Source organism: Ranitomeya variabilis, chromosome 1 (genome assembly GCF_051348905.1).
Source record: "Ranitomeya variabilis isolate aRanVar5 chromosome 1, aRanVar5.hap1, whole genome shotgun sequence".
Taxonomy (NCBI): Eukaryota; Metazoa; Chordata; class Amphibia; order Anura; family Dendrobatidae; genus Ranitomeya; species Ranitomeya variabilis.
This window is the reverse complement of record NC_135232.1, coordinates 1,010,411,434-1,010,427,637: the sequence shown is the minus strand read 5'-3', so window position 1 is coordinate 1,010,427,637 and position 16,204 is coordinate 1,010,411,434. Positions and strand designations below refer to the sequence as shown.

General features: G+C 41.5%; 1 protein-coding gene across 14 annotated transcripts in view; it reads right to left on the bottom strand.

Moving 5' to 3' along the window:
- WDR17 (WD repeat domain 17) overlaps positions 1-16,204 on the bottom strand; it is a 158,934-nt gene that overhangs the window by 54,408 nt on the left and 88,322 nt on the right. For 10 of the 14 annotated variants that reach the window (XR_013220017.1, XR_013220018.1, XM_077279529.1 and 7 more), the window contains 10 exons: positions 15,066-15,188; positions 13,195-13,382; positions 7,207-7,375; positions 6,674-6,765; positions 6,397-6,479; positions 6,189-6,275; positions 5,273-5,437; positions 3,839-4,041; positions 1,906-2,055; positions 1,692-1,822 (listed from right to left, as the gene is read on the bottom strand). Coding sequence is in view for 12 of the 14 variants with exons in the window: in XM_077279529.1 (XP_077135644.1) it covers positions 1,692-1,822; positions 1,906-2,055; positions 3,839-4,041; positions 5,273-5,437; positions 6,189-6,275; positions 6,397-6,479; positions 6,674-6,765; positions 7,207-7,375; positions 13,195-13,382; positions 15,066-15,188 (1,391 nt within the window). In the remaining 2 variants the exon portion in view is untranslated. The remainder of the gene's footprint in view (positions 1-1,691; positions 1,823-1,905; positions 2,056-3,838; positions 4,042-5,272; positions 5,438-6,188; positions 6,276-6,396; positions 6,480-6,673; positions 6,766-7,206; positions 7,376-13,194; positions 13,383-15,065; positions 15,189-16,204) is intronic. The other 4 variants (XM_077279532.1, XM_077279535.1, XM_077279526.1 and 1 more) reach the window with 1 other exon arrangement.

Genomic DNA, 16,204 nt, shown 5'->3' with positions numbered 1-16,204 from the left:
CAGTATAATAGGCGATGACTGTAATGGCTCCCTGCATCACACCAATGACTGGGCGACTGTCCCCAGCAGATATCTTGAGATCCAGTCACCTTTCTTTGTACAATCACATATAATATCTTTATATTTTAAACAAATTTAAAGATTCACTTTGTTTTCAACCTTTTTAAAGATTAAGACAGCTTCATTAAATTATGGTGTATAGTTCTTAACATGGTAAGGTAGCAATAAGACCTCTCCTTATAGTCATATGCCAGATTAGAAGGGTTTCCAAGTGTAGTAATAATTGACGTCCCCTTCATGTATCTTAAAGGGACCTGCCATGTGCTCAATTGCTATTAACCTACAAGTATGGGGTTAATCTGCAGGTTAATAGCAGCTACCATTTTTCCTCCCGGTAGCCTTGAGCTTTCAGTCATACAGACGGCAGGGCTGCAGTCACTGCTTGGTTAATATGTCTTCCGTCAATATGTCAGGGTGTGCTTACAGCTGCCACTCACTGTGTACTGAGCGGTGATACAGACATCGCGCTAATGACATTAGGAGAGGCCAGTCGGATTTCCCCATAATGCTCTGCAGCGATCACATGGCCAGCCAATGAGGGGGCTATCACAGGCATTATAGTAACAGATACAGGTTGGCCAAGGAGCCCCATTTTATGCTGGTACAGTGTAGGGATAGGAGGTCAGAGCGCACGGCCTAATCTGACTGTGGTGTATTACTTCAGCGCGGTATTACATTGAAAATCGAGTGGTGAATAATAATCTAAAGATTAAAATGATAAGGTTATGCTGTACCTCCATAGTCAGTGTAACCGGGAACTGATTCATCTGTAATATACCGCAGTACCAGCAGCATTTTTTTTTATATTCTTCCCACACAGGGCAGTTTAATATTTTTCTGTCCTAATTTTTCTTCTGAAGAAAAATCCTGAAACCAAGGCTTGAGTGTCACAGAAAGTGTGATTCCTGACTAGTGAGATGGACAGGCCAAACGATAGAAGAAAAAGATCCGTATTCCAGAAATGTAAACACAACTGTCTACCTCACAACGAATGAGTGTTTAAGAGAAATGAATTATTTTCCATTCTTCCCGGTAGTAATAGTCCAATATTAGACCCTTACACTGGCATACCGCTGTTCATCACAACCGGTTACCATCCATTTTTCTTAGCCAGAGAGTAATGTCCAAGTGATCTAAACCTAAGGTTGTGTTTACATTGAAGAGCTGAAGAGAGGATCAATACAGTCCTAGGAGACCTCAGAGTGTTACACACGGATTTTATGGGAAATTACAAGGTTTGCAGTGTAGAAATTCCAGACAAGTTTATTTGCCGCAAATCAAATTTTTGGCAAAGATGAAGAATTTGGATTTCAAAAGATTCACTCATCGTGTATAAGAGATCTATTTAATAATGTATTCAGTTTGTATCGTGAAGCCTGCTACTGAATGCAGAGTACTAAAACTACATGAACATTATCATAAAGCTCATGTCGACTGCAGACATCAGTCAGATATACAGTATTTTACAATTTCAAGCTGTAATTAGTAAGTAAAGCTCCACATTTTTTTATCAATATAGATACTGGTGGAAAATACAAAACATTGTAAAAAATATATATACAAACAACGTAATAACTGGATGACATAATCCCTTAAGTGGCGTCTCATAATTGCAGGAACATGGCCCTTACCGACAGACATTCTGAAAACCATCTCAGCTTCTTGCTCCTCAGATTACCGGTTAGCTTGTCCACTTCTTGTTTAATATCCCGCGATACTTTCCCACATAGTAAAGGCGGGGCGCCAGGCTCCATGGCGCGGTCTAACAGATGAAGAAAACAAAGATTTCTTACTAACATATAAATTATCATCCCTCCGGTAGTCAGAATTAGGATGATCACATACCCGTGTTGCCAATTATTTCTTCCCACGGACGATCTGCCAGAATATTTATTTGCAGAGGTGAAATCAATGGCGTTAGTGACCAAAGCCTCACAGTGGAATCCCGGGAACAAGAAGCCATAGTGAACGGTCGATTGGGATGGCATGTTAGACCTGAGTGATCATCAGGGGATGAAACATACAAAAATCTAAATCTCTCAGAATATACTTTTATTATTATGTCATAGCAAGACATACTAGTGAGAATGAGCAGCTCGGACCCACCAATCCTGACAAGTATCTGGTCTTCACCTACGCTTGAGACGCGGCCCTATATTAGGTGTGTGATTCTTAGATTATAGCCTTTGCTGTTCCCATGAGGAATGTTTTTGAAGTCTTTACTGATAGCTTTATGCAATTTGTTTATGGGGTTTTTCAATGTAGTCAGCACGAGCCACTGATCCAAATGATTGGCTGCAGCGGTCCTGTGCACTACAGTCATAACTTCAGCGGGGATGCAGCGCTGGACCAAGAGAAGGGTAATACCTGAGTTTCTTATTTTAACCTAGTGGAAGCCAATGGGGAGGTAAAGGTTATTCCGATAAATACACTTTTAGAATTTTCATAACGCTATCACTGTTATTTCTGGAAAATTTCTTCAAAAGGATTTCCACTCTAAACATACTGCAAATTGGGAATTTAATAGTAAATCAGAGGAGAGAATTAAAATCAAAATGTAAAAAGGATGTATTTTTTATTTTTACTTGTGAAGCCATATTGTTTATGAATTATAGGGGCCAACCAGTGGTCAGCTAGTGACTGTAAAGCCACGTGCACACGTTGAATATTTGGTGAGTTATTTACCTCAATATTTGTCAGCCAAAATCAGGAGTGGAACAATCAGAGGAAAAGTATAATAGAAACTCGTCACCACTTCTGTATTTATCACCCAATCCTGGTTTTGACGTACAAATACTGAGGGAAAATACTGACCAAATACTCAATGTGTGCATGTGGCCTTAGTGGATTAACCTCATGTTCTCCAGTACAAGCTGAGCAGAGACGATAGGAGGTGATTGTGGATTTGTAAAGCTGCTCTCACATTGGTCAGGCCTCTTCCTCTCACTGAATGAACCTAGTGATATGTGACATCAATGGCTTTTCTATGACAGCCTCTTTTAAGTTCTCAGAAACCAATTTTCATTTTGTATATTTAATGTTTACCATCAGTTGAGTGGAATATACAAATTATTCACCTATTCCCTGTTTAGTTTATGTAATTTTAAAGAAGTTACCCCAAGATAGGTGGAGGTCTGACTACGGGAATCCTCCTGTCTGTGTGACCATCGCTCTCACAGACAGGGAATGAAGCAATGGTCACGCCTAAATAAGACTCCACTCACACAAGGGACATGGAATCCCTGTTTTCATGAAAGTGGGTGGCCGCACCATGAATATTTGTTGTTGGTAGGAAAACCCCTTGAAGCATTATCAAGAAAATAGAAAGCCTATAAACTGTAAATAAAAAAAAAAAAGGTAATGACATATTAGCCATGTCACAGGTCAATTATTAAAGGGTTTGTCCACTACTCGGACAACGCCTTCTCATTCACTAGGTTTCCTTCAATTAAAATATGAGCAGCTATACTCACCTCAGGTGCTGGCACCTTCGGACGTAACTGACATCTGGAGAAAGTGAGAGCGGCTCTGACATCCCTCAGATGTCTGACTTGGATAAAGGAGAGTGATGCAGTAGCTGACTGGTCACAGGGATCGCATGATATAACGATGTCACGTGAGCCACGGAAGAGCAAGTGCCGACACCACTGGAACAATGCCAGCACCAGAGGCGAGTATAGGTGTTATTATTTTACTGCGAGAAACATAGTGATTGAGAAAGAGTTCTCTGACAAGTGGACAACCCCTTTAAACTAAAAAAAATAGACAGCCACCTTACCATATACATCTGCCCCATGGTCATACACAGTGTCCAAACAGGTTCCGTCCCTGGTGTCCCATACTCGTATAGTGTAATCCCAGCTTCCAGATATTAGAAGGTATGGTATTTCTGTATTCCACATCAATCCCCGGACTGGGGCAGAGTGGCCACTGAGAACATTTATACAAGCATCTTGTGTGTAGTCCCAGATACGTACAGTTCTGTAACAAATATTACAATGTAAGAATTACAGATTTTCTAATGCAAAATATAGAATAGCACCCTAATATCTTAATGAGGGAAAAGCCCCCCATACACATTAGATAGTGTCAGGACTATGAACATTTTTTACCTTTTGTGCATTACTGCCCTTTTCCAAGATGGCGTCTTTGGTCTCATGTGCACTGTGTCTTCCTGCTATAAAACTCCACCCCAGCCTTCAGTCTGTGCTAGAGTATTCTGTCTTGCATCCAGCTCCTGACCTCTGGTGACTCCCTGGCTATATACCTGCTCCTGTGAACCTGTGGGGTTATCCTGGTACTCTGCTCTGAGTTCCTGCTGCATACACCAATTTCCAGTAATCATCCTTCATCTGCTGCTCGTGTTTACTTCCATCTGCATTTGCTGGACATGTAAGCTGTTTCTGCTCTGCAAGAACCTGAGACTTATTACCCAGGCCTCCCTGGTTGAGCTAAGATATTATTTGAACTGCCTTATAAGCATATCTATCTGTGTTTTGGACTAAGCAAGGATTTATTCGTGTCAAGTATCCTCAAGAATAATTTTGCTTCATAGACTTTCTGCGTGATTGCATTTTCTTCTGAAGTTTCCTATAGACTGCTGAGCTGCATTTGATATTTACACCAAGTGTTGTGGACTTGAGTTTCTCTCTGCACCTGTTTGAATCACCGTGTGATAATATAGACTTTACCACTTATAAAACTGTGTCCTGTAGTTGTCTTGTTCCACGTAAAGAGTCTCCTGAGTTATCCCCTATAATTATTACAGATAGCTGTTGGTGGAATGATGGTTTGGTCGGTCGTTAGTCCGGCAGCTACCTTGGCCGTCTTTCCAATACACAGGAGCGCTCACTCTGCTGAGCGCTCCTGTGTCTTCTATGACTATAATTTTTCTGCAAGCGGCTTATCACCTAGAGAATAAATGGATCAGACATCCAAAATCGGACATGCCAGATCCTTATCTTCCCTGAGATCTCATGTCGGAAGCCCTCATATACACAAGGCTGTCGGCTGGTTCGGCCAACGGTAGTCTGACGTGTATGGAAGCCTTATCACCTACACGCTATAGATCACAGAGAGGACAATTTTGAGATAAGTAATATAAATTTACAAGGTAAAGTGCTGAAAAATAACACTATAGCATAATACTAATTCCTAGTAGTTAGAAAGCATGCATTAGCAAATTGTCAATAAATTGTAAGTCTCTGCCTACCCATCGTCTGAGCCACTGCATAAAATCCCTTCTCTAAGAGGAGACCACCGCACATGGAAAACCTTGGCTGTATGTCCGGTGAAAACCTTCAGGGGTTGATCAGAGCTGGTGGCTAAATAATACACCCGGACATTTTTATCCTCGCAGCCAGTAGCAATCATATCTCTACAAGAAACAAAACATTTAATTTGATATTATTCCTGCTTCTCTAAGCATGACATATATGCATTTCTATCTACTGTCTACCCCATCCTAGCCTTGGTGTATGTTCTGCATAATGGAAATGGTCGAGGTAACATGACCCTTTGGCGTTTACAAACATTTTAGAGAGGGAATCTCACAGGACAGACTTGTGCACCTTACAACAGGGTGCAATTGCGTCTTGTTAAAAGGAGACACTTTTAACCTTCTCACTCCCCCAGCTCACTAAAGTAAAGGGTCTCTGACAAAGACATCTCAGGGTGGGCCCCTTTGATACCTTCTCTTATATATTTAAAGGGACTCTGTCAGCACAGAATGACGGTTCAAACTAAGTACTAATTCTCGGTGCTTCATGGCGGGGCCAATCTTTTATATACTCCTTCCCACCTGCTTGTTTTCTTCAATCTACACCCCCATCTTCTGTGACTGACAGCTCTGACCTCACAGGACCAGCGAAGGATGAGATACCAAGCAGGTGGGATGGTGTATATAAAATGGTTGACCCGGCTGTGAAGCACCGAGCGCCTGTACTTGGTTTGAACAGTCATTCTGTGCTGACAGAGACCCTTCATCCCCTAACTTATTGTCATTACATTTAATAAAAGATTCCCCAAGGTGAAGAGGCAAATGCACAGTTTGGGGTCTCCTAAATCACACAAAGTAAGTGGTGGATGTATTGTGAAAACACACATTACAGAACAGTACTTCTGCTTACTTGTTGTTCTGGCTCCAGTCACAGCCGAATACTGCTGCTGGGTGTTTATACTTGTGCAAAACTTTACCATCGATTGTCCGGACAATGCTGAAAAATCACAGACAATAGTGACCAATTGTAATCACATTGTCTCCAGTCTGAGTAATAACTATACAGAGTAAACCTCCAAATTGCACTGGACAGAGTCCGCACCGTGAGCAAAACTCACCAGAATCCATCTCCGCTACAGGTGGCAATGCGCTTAGAGTCCTTGTGACTCCATGAGATGCAGAAAATGCCATTTTTCCCATGCTATAATGAAATAAAAGTACAACATGTACATCAGATCACCCGCTGATAAGTGAAAATGCTTTCCTAGGGCCATGCAGTACAGGCGGTGCGCACACCATGATGTGCCGGCCCTCGAGTGCACCTAGGACTATTGCATGTAACCTCACTTATGCTCTTTTCATCTCATCTCACAATGTAAATGTTTAGGCTCTTACCTCATTGAACCGAGTTATCATTTTTCCTTTCTTCACATCCCAGATAAATCCCCCATTCCTGGATGTCGCACCGGCTATGCAGTTCAGGTCCCCTACACATGGTGAATGTGAGGCTTAGAGCAATGTCATAACAAAAGTGGTTTATGGCAATAAAGGGTATAAAGGGTAACCCCAACATTTTACATTGGCACCTATTCTGAATACAGGTGATCTCTTGCAGATGGGTGGTGGTCTGACTGCTGAGACTCCCACCGCTCCTGAGAACGTGGCTCTCTAATGTCCCTGCATTGATAGGCAGTAGGGATGCTCTATTCCAAAAGAGCCCCGTTTTCAGAATCGGTGGTGAACCCAAAGCTTCTGTCAAATACATATTTCTTCATAAATTTTAATAATGGCACCAAATATTGCGAATAAATCCTAAATAAATGCTTTCTGCCTCTGTTACATGGAGGACTGGACAGTTATCTTAGGAGCATGAATTAACAGAAAATATCTAGAAGGTTCTGTCAGCATTTTAGTATTGGTCCATATACCTGGAGCCCAGGACAGTGAATAAATAACACCTTCATTCCCCGGTGAAGTATATACAGCTGTTAATGTGTTGATATCCCAGACCTTTATTGTGCCATCAAATGAGGCTGTTGCAAGTAAATTAGGATCGTCTGGTTTGAATTTGCAGTCAAAGATAGTTTCAATGTGACCCTGTGGAAGAAAAGGGAGTACCAATCAAAACAAGAAAATAAAGTATCTGTAAGACATAGTTAACCCCTTAAGCCCCGAGGGTGGTTTGCATGTTAATGACCGGGCCAATTTTTACAATTCTGACCACTGTCCCTTTATGAGGTTATAACTCTGGAACGCTTCAACGGATCTTGGCGATTCTGACATTGTTTGTACTTCATGATAGTGGTAAAATTTATTCGATATAACTTGCGTTTATTTGTGAAAAAAATGGAAATTTGGTGAAAATTTTGAAAATTTCGCAATTTTCCAACTTTGAATTTTTATGCCCTTAAATCACAGAGATATGTCACGCAAAATACTTAATAAGTAACATTTCCCACATGTCTACTTTACATCAGCACAATTTTGGAACCAACATTTTTTTTGTTAGGGAGTTATAAGGGTTAAAAGTTGACCAGCAATTTCTCATTTTTACAACACCATTTTTTTTAGGGACCACATCTCATTTGAAGTCATTTTGAGGGGTCTATATGATAGAAAATACCCAAGTGTGACACCATTCTAAAAACTGCACCCCTCAAGGTGCTCAAAACCACATTCAAGAAGTTTATTAACCCTTCAGGTGTTTCACAGGAATTTTTGGAATATTTAAATAAAAATGAACATTTAACTTTTTTTCACACAAAATTTATTTCAGCTCCAATTTGTTTTATTTTACCAAGGGTAACAGGAGAAAATGGACCCCAAAAGTTGTTGTACAATTTGTCCTGAGTACGCTGATACCCCATATGTGGGGGTAAACCACTGTTTAGGCGCATGGCAGAGCTCGGAAGGAAAGGAGCGCCATTTTACTTTTCAATGCAAAATTGACTGGAATTGAGATGGGACGCCATGTTGCGTTTGGAGAGCCCCTGATGTGCGTAAACATTGAAACCCCCCACAAGTGACACCATTTTGGAAAGTAGACCCCCTAAGGAACTTATCTAGATGTGTGGTGAGCACTTTGACCCACTAAGTGCTTCACAGAAGTTTATAATGCAGAGCCGTAAAAATAAAAAATCATATTTTGTCACAAAAATGATCTTTTCGCCCCCAATTTTTTATTTTCCCAAAGGTAAGAGAAGAAATTGGACCCAAAAAATTGTTGTGCAATTTGTCCTGAGTACGCTGATACCCCATATGTGGGGGGGAACCACTGTTTGGGCGCATGGCAGAGCTCGGAAGGGAAGGAGCGCCATTTGGAATGCAGACTTAGATGGATTGGTCTGCAGGCATCATGTTGCATTTGTAGAGCCCCTGATGTACCCAAACAGTAGAAACCCCCCACAAGTGACCCCATATTGGAAACTAGACCTCCCAAGGAACTTATCTAGATATGTTGTGAGAACTTTGAACCCCCAAGTGTTTCACTACAGTTTACAACGCAGAGCCGTGAAAATAAAAAATCTTTTTTTTTCCCCACAAAAATGATATTTAGCCCCCAAAATTTTTATTTTCCCAAGGATAACAAGAGAACTTGGACCCCAAAAGTTGTTGTCCAATTTGTCCCGAGTACCCCATATGTTGGGGTAAACCCCTGTTTGGGTGCACGGGAGAGCTCGGAAGGGAAGGAGCACTGTTTTACTTTTTCAACGCAGAATTGGCTGGAATTAAGATCGTACGCCATGTCGCGTTTGGAGAGCCCCTGATGTGCCTGAACAGTGGAAACTCCCCAATTCTACCTGAAACCCTAATCCAAACACACCCCTAACCCTAATCCCAACGGTAACCCTAACCAAACCCCTAACCCTGACACACCCCTAACCCTAATCCCAACCGTAAATGTAATCCAAACCCTAACCCTAACTTTAGCCCCAACCCTAACCCTAACTTTAGCCCCAACCCTAACTTTAGCTCCAACCCTAACTTTAGCCCCAACCCTAACTTTAGCTCCAACCTTAGCCCCAACCCTAACCCTAGCCCTAACCCTAGCCCTAACCCTAATGGGAAAATGGAAATAAATACATTTTTTTAATTTTATTATTTTTCCCTAACTAAGGGGGTGATGAAGGGGGGTTTGATTTACTTTTATAGCGTTTTTTTATATCGGATTTTTATGATTGGCAGCTGTCACACACTAAAAGACGCTTTTTATAGCAAAAAATTTTTTGCGTCTCAAAGTTTTGAGACCTATAAATTTTCCATATTTTGGTCCACAGAGTCATGTGAGGTCTTGTTTTTTGCGGGACGAGTTGACGTTTTTATTGGTAACATTTTCGGGCACATGACATTTTTTGATCGCTTTTTATTCCGATTTTTGTGAGACAGAATGACCAAAAACCAGCTATTCATGAATTTCTTTTGGGGGAGGCGTTTATACCGTTCCACGTAAAGCAGTTTTATTCTTCGGGTCAGTACGATTACAGCGATATCTCATTTATATCATTTTTTTATGTTTTGGCGCTTTTATACGATAAAAGCTATTTTATAGAAAAAATTATTATTTTATTCTGAGGACTATAACTTTTTTATTTTTTTGCTTATGATGCTGTATGGCGGCTTGTTTTTTGCGGGACAAGATGACGTTTTCAGCGGCACCATGGTTATTTATATCCATCTTTTTGATTGCGTGTTATTCCACTTTTTGTTCAGCGGTATGATAATAAAAGCGTTGTTTTTTGGCTCTTTTTTTTTTTTTCTGACGGTGTTCACTGAAGGGGTTAACTAGTGGGACAGTTTTATAGGTTGGGTCATCACAGACACAGCGATACTAAATATGTGTACTTTTATTGTTTTTTTTTATTATTTAGATAAAGAAATGTATGTATGGGAATAATATATATATTTTTTTTCTTTATTTAGGAATTTTTTTTTTTTTTTTTGCACATGTGGAATTTTTTTTTTTTAACTTTTTTAACTTTGTCCCAGGGGGGGGACATCACAAATCGCTGATCTGACAGTTTGCACAGCACTCTGTCAGATCAGCAATCTGACTGACAGCGCTGCAGGCTTACCAGCGCCTGCACTGGACCCCGAAGTAATCCCTGCAGGACCCGGATGCAGCCCCGCGGCCATTTTGGATTCGGGGCCTGCAGGGATAGGAGGTAAGAGACGCTTGGAGCAATGCGATCACATCGCGTTGCTCCGGGGGTCTCAGGGAAGCCCGCAGGGAGCCCCCTCCCTGCGGCATGCTTCCCTATACCGCCGGAACACTGCGATCATGTTTGATCGCAGTGTGCCGGGGGTTAATGTGCCGGGGGCGGTCCGTGACCGCTCCTGGCACATAGTGCCGGATGTCAGCTGTGATAGTCAGCTGACACCGGGCCGCGATCGGCCGCGCTCCCCCCGTGAGCGCGGCCGATCGCATATGACGTACTATCCCGTCGGTGGGAATTAAGGCCCACCCCACCTCGACGGGATAGTACGTCATATGGGATTAAGGGGTTAAAGGGGTATTCACGTGTATATGTTGTAAAGTGTCATAGTAGATACGTCGTTACGTTTTGATTTGTGGATGTATTCCTATCTCACAAAACAATGGTATAGGTAGGATTGTTAATAGCTAGGCTCTAATTTATACAAAAACCAAAAAAGCTTTCTATAGACAGTAGCGGGTTCTTGAGATGTCAAGATAAAACGTAACTTTTATTTATACTAAAATCTTCAGAAAGTGCAAACATATAGTGCAAACGGAGTGCTGGTGCAAACAACGACAACAAACGAGAAACACATATAAAATGATATCACTGCCACAGTATTATATCCAATTATCCTAATCTCAATAATAATGTAAGCCCCCCCGCTCAAGCCCTAAAGCAATACAGCGGGGGTCTCATGTCCTTACAATCCCTGCTTAATTAGTTCTATTAGGGTTTTATTTGGAGCCATTTTTATGTCAATACAAAGTCAAAATCTGTGGTGATTTGTGACATTCTATTTTTAGCCAATTTTGAGCGGCAAGCCTGCTGCATTTTGATTGGCTGTAAGAGCTTTTGGCGGTTTTTTCAAGTTATATAGCCTGGCTGGCAGCTTGATTTACCTCAGTTGCTGGCGCAGAGCAAAGAAGAGCCCACCCTCCCGCCCTTTATAAAGTCGTTCCTCCTGTCGTGTGGTTTTAATTGTGGGGAAAAATCACCCATGTATGGGTGGATTTGGACATTTGGAATTTTGGAAAAGTGGAAATATATTATATGGAAGTTTATTTATTGGAAATATTTTAAGGAATTTTATGTAACCCTGAATAAAACCGCACGGCCATTTTATGCCAATCTTAAAAGAAACTTGTCTCCGGTGTATTATTTGGGCAGGGGTTTTGTGAGGACATGGTTTCTAGTTAGAAAGAATACAGTACTCTTGGATGGTTTACCACAGTCTCCAACGGGTAACCTATCCTGGTGTTGTCATACAATTTACCCACTGTATTTACAACCCTTGGTGGCGATGGTAATTTAGCACAGAATTGGTTATGCCCCAAATACCATTACTGATATAACTCATCAAAGCACAGAAAATGGGGGATAGCTCCTTTAAGCCCCCATTTCTAGAGTGTAATCATCACAATCCTTGTGACCTCTATAGGGGTGGCAGTATCTCTCATCAACAATATGCTCATAAAGGAGAATTAGTATGTTTCTCCTTAAACAAAGGAACTACCGCACACACAGCCAATAAACAACTATACCATTTCTATTGCCAGAACCCTTTAAGGTATACGTTTAAGACAGCTGTTATGCAAAATTCAAATAATGGTTAAATCATTTTATACTCATCTGCCATTTCTCGATTAATGTCCCGATTCAATGCAGCCTGAGTTCACATAGACCATCTTGCGGCTTTTAAAGTACATCCGCGTCCTTGCTTTCAGGTCATGCTTTATGAATAATGCCTCCTAACGCGTTTCATCCAAAATAGAATCAGGGGATTATGCCATATTCTCAATTCAAATGAGCTTTGCAAAATGTTAAATACATTAAATACAGTGGGTAAATTGTATGACAACACCAGGATAGGTTACCCGTTGGAGACTGTGGTGAACCATCAACCATGGTGGAGTACTGTATTCTTTCCAACTAGAAACCATTATCATTGAGATTAAGATAATTGGATATAATACTGTGGCAGTGATATTTTATATGCGTTTTTCATTTGTTGTCGTTGTTTGCACTTTCTGAAGATTTTAGTATAAATAAAAGTTAAGTTTTATCTTGACATCTCAAGAACCCGCTACTGTCTATAGGTAGGACTGCCATCAATTGGTGGAGGTCCAACTTCTGGGACCTCAACTGATCCTAACTGAGAGCTCGAATATGGCTTTGCTGCAGTACCCCAGCACAGATGGTGGCAGAGGCAGCATCAATAGTAAAAACTTGGTCACACAGGGTTAATAGCGGCGGTAACGGAGTGAGTTACCCGCGGCATAACGCGGTCTGTTACTGCTGGCATTAACCCTGTGTGAGCAGTGACTGGAGGGGAGTATGAAGCGGGCACTGACTGCGGGGAGTATGGAGCGGGCGCCGGGCATTGACTGCAGGGGAGTAGGGAGGGACTAATCGGACTGTGGCCATCGCTGATTGGTTGCGGCAGCCGGCGAGACCAATCAGCGACTTGGATTTCCATGACAGACAGAGGCTGCGACCAATGACTATACGTGACAGACAGAAAGAAGGACAGACGGAAGTGACCCTTAGATAATTATATAGTAGATACTGAAAGATACAATTACTACTTCTTTTTCTGTTTCTTTCTGATCTTAGCTGCCAGAAAAGGTCATCTTCAGAGAAAATTATTAATCTGATTCAGAATTTCACAAATGGTGTAAACCGATTATTATTGATGGAAAATGGTAGGGTGATACATACCAGATCTCTTAGGAAATCCCATTTCTTGGCACCCATATCATAAAGTCCCACTCCTCCATCCATGAAACAACAGACGGCATGACCCGGAGGCAATGAGAAGGCTTGATTCTGGGTTAGAGTGGGAGGTGGTACAGCCTCACTAGTGGATGATATATGATGGTTTTTCGTAGGGGACTGTGCTAAAAATGCTCGTTAGAAAAAAACAGCATTTATGTCAGTAAAACATCCGTGTACAGTATCTGTAAATTGTATTAATGCAGATACAATATAAGAAATTAGCTATAATTTTTATTAGAGATGAGCGAATCGATTCAATGCAAATTTCAAATTTTTAGGAATCAATGAACCCACCATATTTGAACAATTTGCAATTTGCATAATGCAAACAGCTTAAAATTCCTAATGCCATTTTACACATTGCAGTAAACTGCATAATTAAGAAAAGGCGATCACCCGGTCTCGTTAATGAAAAACAAGAAAAACACAAAGAGAGCTTAAAGGGCCACTGTCACCCCCCTCCAGCGGTTATAAACTAAAAGAGCCACCTTGTGCACCAGTAATGCTGCATTCTAACAAGGTGGCTCTTTTAGTTTTAGGTTCAAGTATACCCAAAATAAAGCGTTTTGATACTTAGCCACAATACCGGTCTTTAGCCAGGGAGGCGGGTCCTCACTCCCCAGCTTGAACCGCTACTCTGTCGTCACTCCAATCTTCAGGGGCTGCCCCCTCAGCGCTGTTTACGTTTCAAAACCGGCGCCTGCGCTGTGTACTACTGTGCTGCGCAGGTGCAGTAAGCTCTGGCCATCTGACGTCCCAGCCAGGCTTGCAGACTGCGCCTGTGCGGGCAGTGCGGCCACCCACCTTTGGAATCCCAGCCCCGCACTGTGTTATGCATTATACACAGTGCGGGGCTGGGATTCCAAAGGTGGGTGGCCGCACAGGCGCAGTCTGCAAGCCTGGCTGGGAAAAATTCCAAGTACACTTGAAATAGTGAAAAAAGCATGATTCCGCAAATGTTTTTTTATTTACAACGTTCATTTTACAGTACAAATGACCTGCCAACATGATTCCCAGGTCAGTATGATTATGGAGATACCAAACATGCAAAGTTTTATTTAAGTGGTGAAAAAAAAAAAAATTGCATGTGTAGGCATATTCACAGAGCAGTAACTTTTAAAATGTTCAGGATATGGATATAAATAAAGACAAAACACACGGCACTCAAGGATCCTGTGTGGTGCCCAAGTCAGGTTTCCAGCCCGTCAATCCAATAGTAATAAATCACTTGGCACTCAAATGGTTTCTTTCAGATGAAAAAAGTGAACATCCCATTTATTTGTGCATCCAGTTCAAAGATTATTTAAACGTTTTTGGTCAAATCACAAGACCTTCATCAGAAATATCCTTAACAAAACTGGAAGCATAGGACAATGAGGTATATGAGCCTAGGCAACCCGGGATGGAAAGCGTACCTGGAGCGTCTCAGATCCTTGAAGAGAGAAGGAGGGCGTGTATCCGCCGCTGCATATGGCACTTTACTTAGAAGAAAACATGGATTACTCTGGTATAAGGCATCGGATCGCAGATATCAAGGTATCATTTTATTCGGCTTCCTGTGACCTACATGCCCGTATAGATGATGGGAGTGCTAAATGAGTGCCAACCAACAAGCCATATTGCTGATCAGCGCTCATTTTGTGCTAAGAGGCCCTTACTTACCAGTGTTTCTCCATGTATGTCACATTTTATGGTAATACAATAATTTGTTCTACATTTAGTCTTTTCTTCTTTCACCTCTACTGGATAACACAATGCATTCAATGGAAAACGTACCAGATATACTCAGAGATAGAGCTTCTTTCTGTACTCACTTTTCTTCTTCGGAGGGGAGTTGAGGACATGTAATGCATGGAAGCCAGTTTTCTTTAATTTAAAGTTATCTATAGGTGTTGTCTTTGAGACATTCCATACCCGTAACACACCAACCTGGGAATCTGAGCATAATGTTACAATTTTACACCACAGTCCTCGTATATATCAGAAACAGCACATATGTGTCGTGAGATGACCACAGAAATGTTGGTAACATAATGCAGTACAATCATGAATAGCTACAGTACATAGTAATGCTGCATCATACCCTTCTGTATATAGTATCAGCAGTAATGGTTAATAATAACTTACTGCTTCTCTGGTGAAATCTTAAGCACATTTATGTAATTGTAAGGCTACTTTCACACTTGCGTCGGTACGTGGCCGTCGCAATGCGTCAGCCCGACGTACCGACGCACGTTGTGAAAAATGTGCCCAACGTGGGCAGCGGATGCAGTTTTTCAACGCATCCGCTGCCCAGTCTATGTCCCGGGGAGGAAATGGCGGACGCGACGTACTAAAAAAACTTTACATTGAACGTTTTTTGTGACGACGGTCCGCCAAAACACAACGGATCCAGTGCACAACGGACGCGACGTGTGGCCATCCGTCGGCAATACAAGTCTATGGGCAAAAAATGCATCCTGCGAGCACAATTGCAGGATCCGTTTTTTGCCCAAAACGACGGATTGCGACGGATTTAAAAAAACGCTAGTGTGAAAGTAGCCTAAAATAGTAATATACAATAAAATGCTAAATATGTCAGAATAGGATGGAAAAGAAGAAAGAAGGGACTGGGCAGCCAAGGGTCGTACCACCATACTATCTTTCAGTTAACAACAATAGAAAGGAAAAATTTGTAATTTTGTAAAAAAAATCCATCTCACCACAGTAGAATCCAATGGACGTGCACGGAAAGAAGTTCGTGTTAGCAGCAAGCGAGCGGTATCAAAGAGGGAAAGGTATCCAGCAACAGATCCATTGGTGAAAAATTATTTAAAAACAGAAATCTTAAGTGTATAACATGGTTAAAATTATGGTATAAAACCATTAATTTAGAAAAAAGGCAAGTAACCCGGGAAACTTGTGTCCTTACTTACGTGTTTCAAACCAACTGGTTCTTAATCATAGTTTTTGT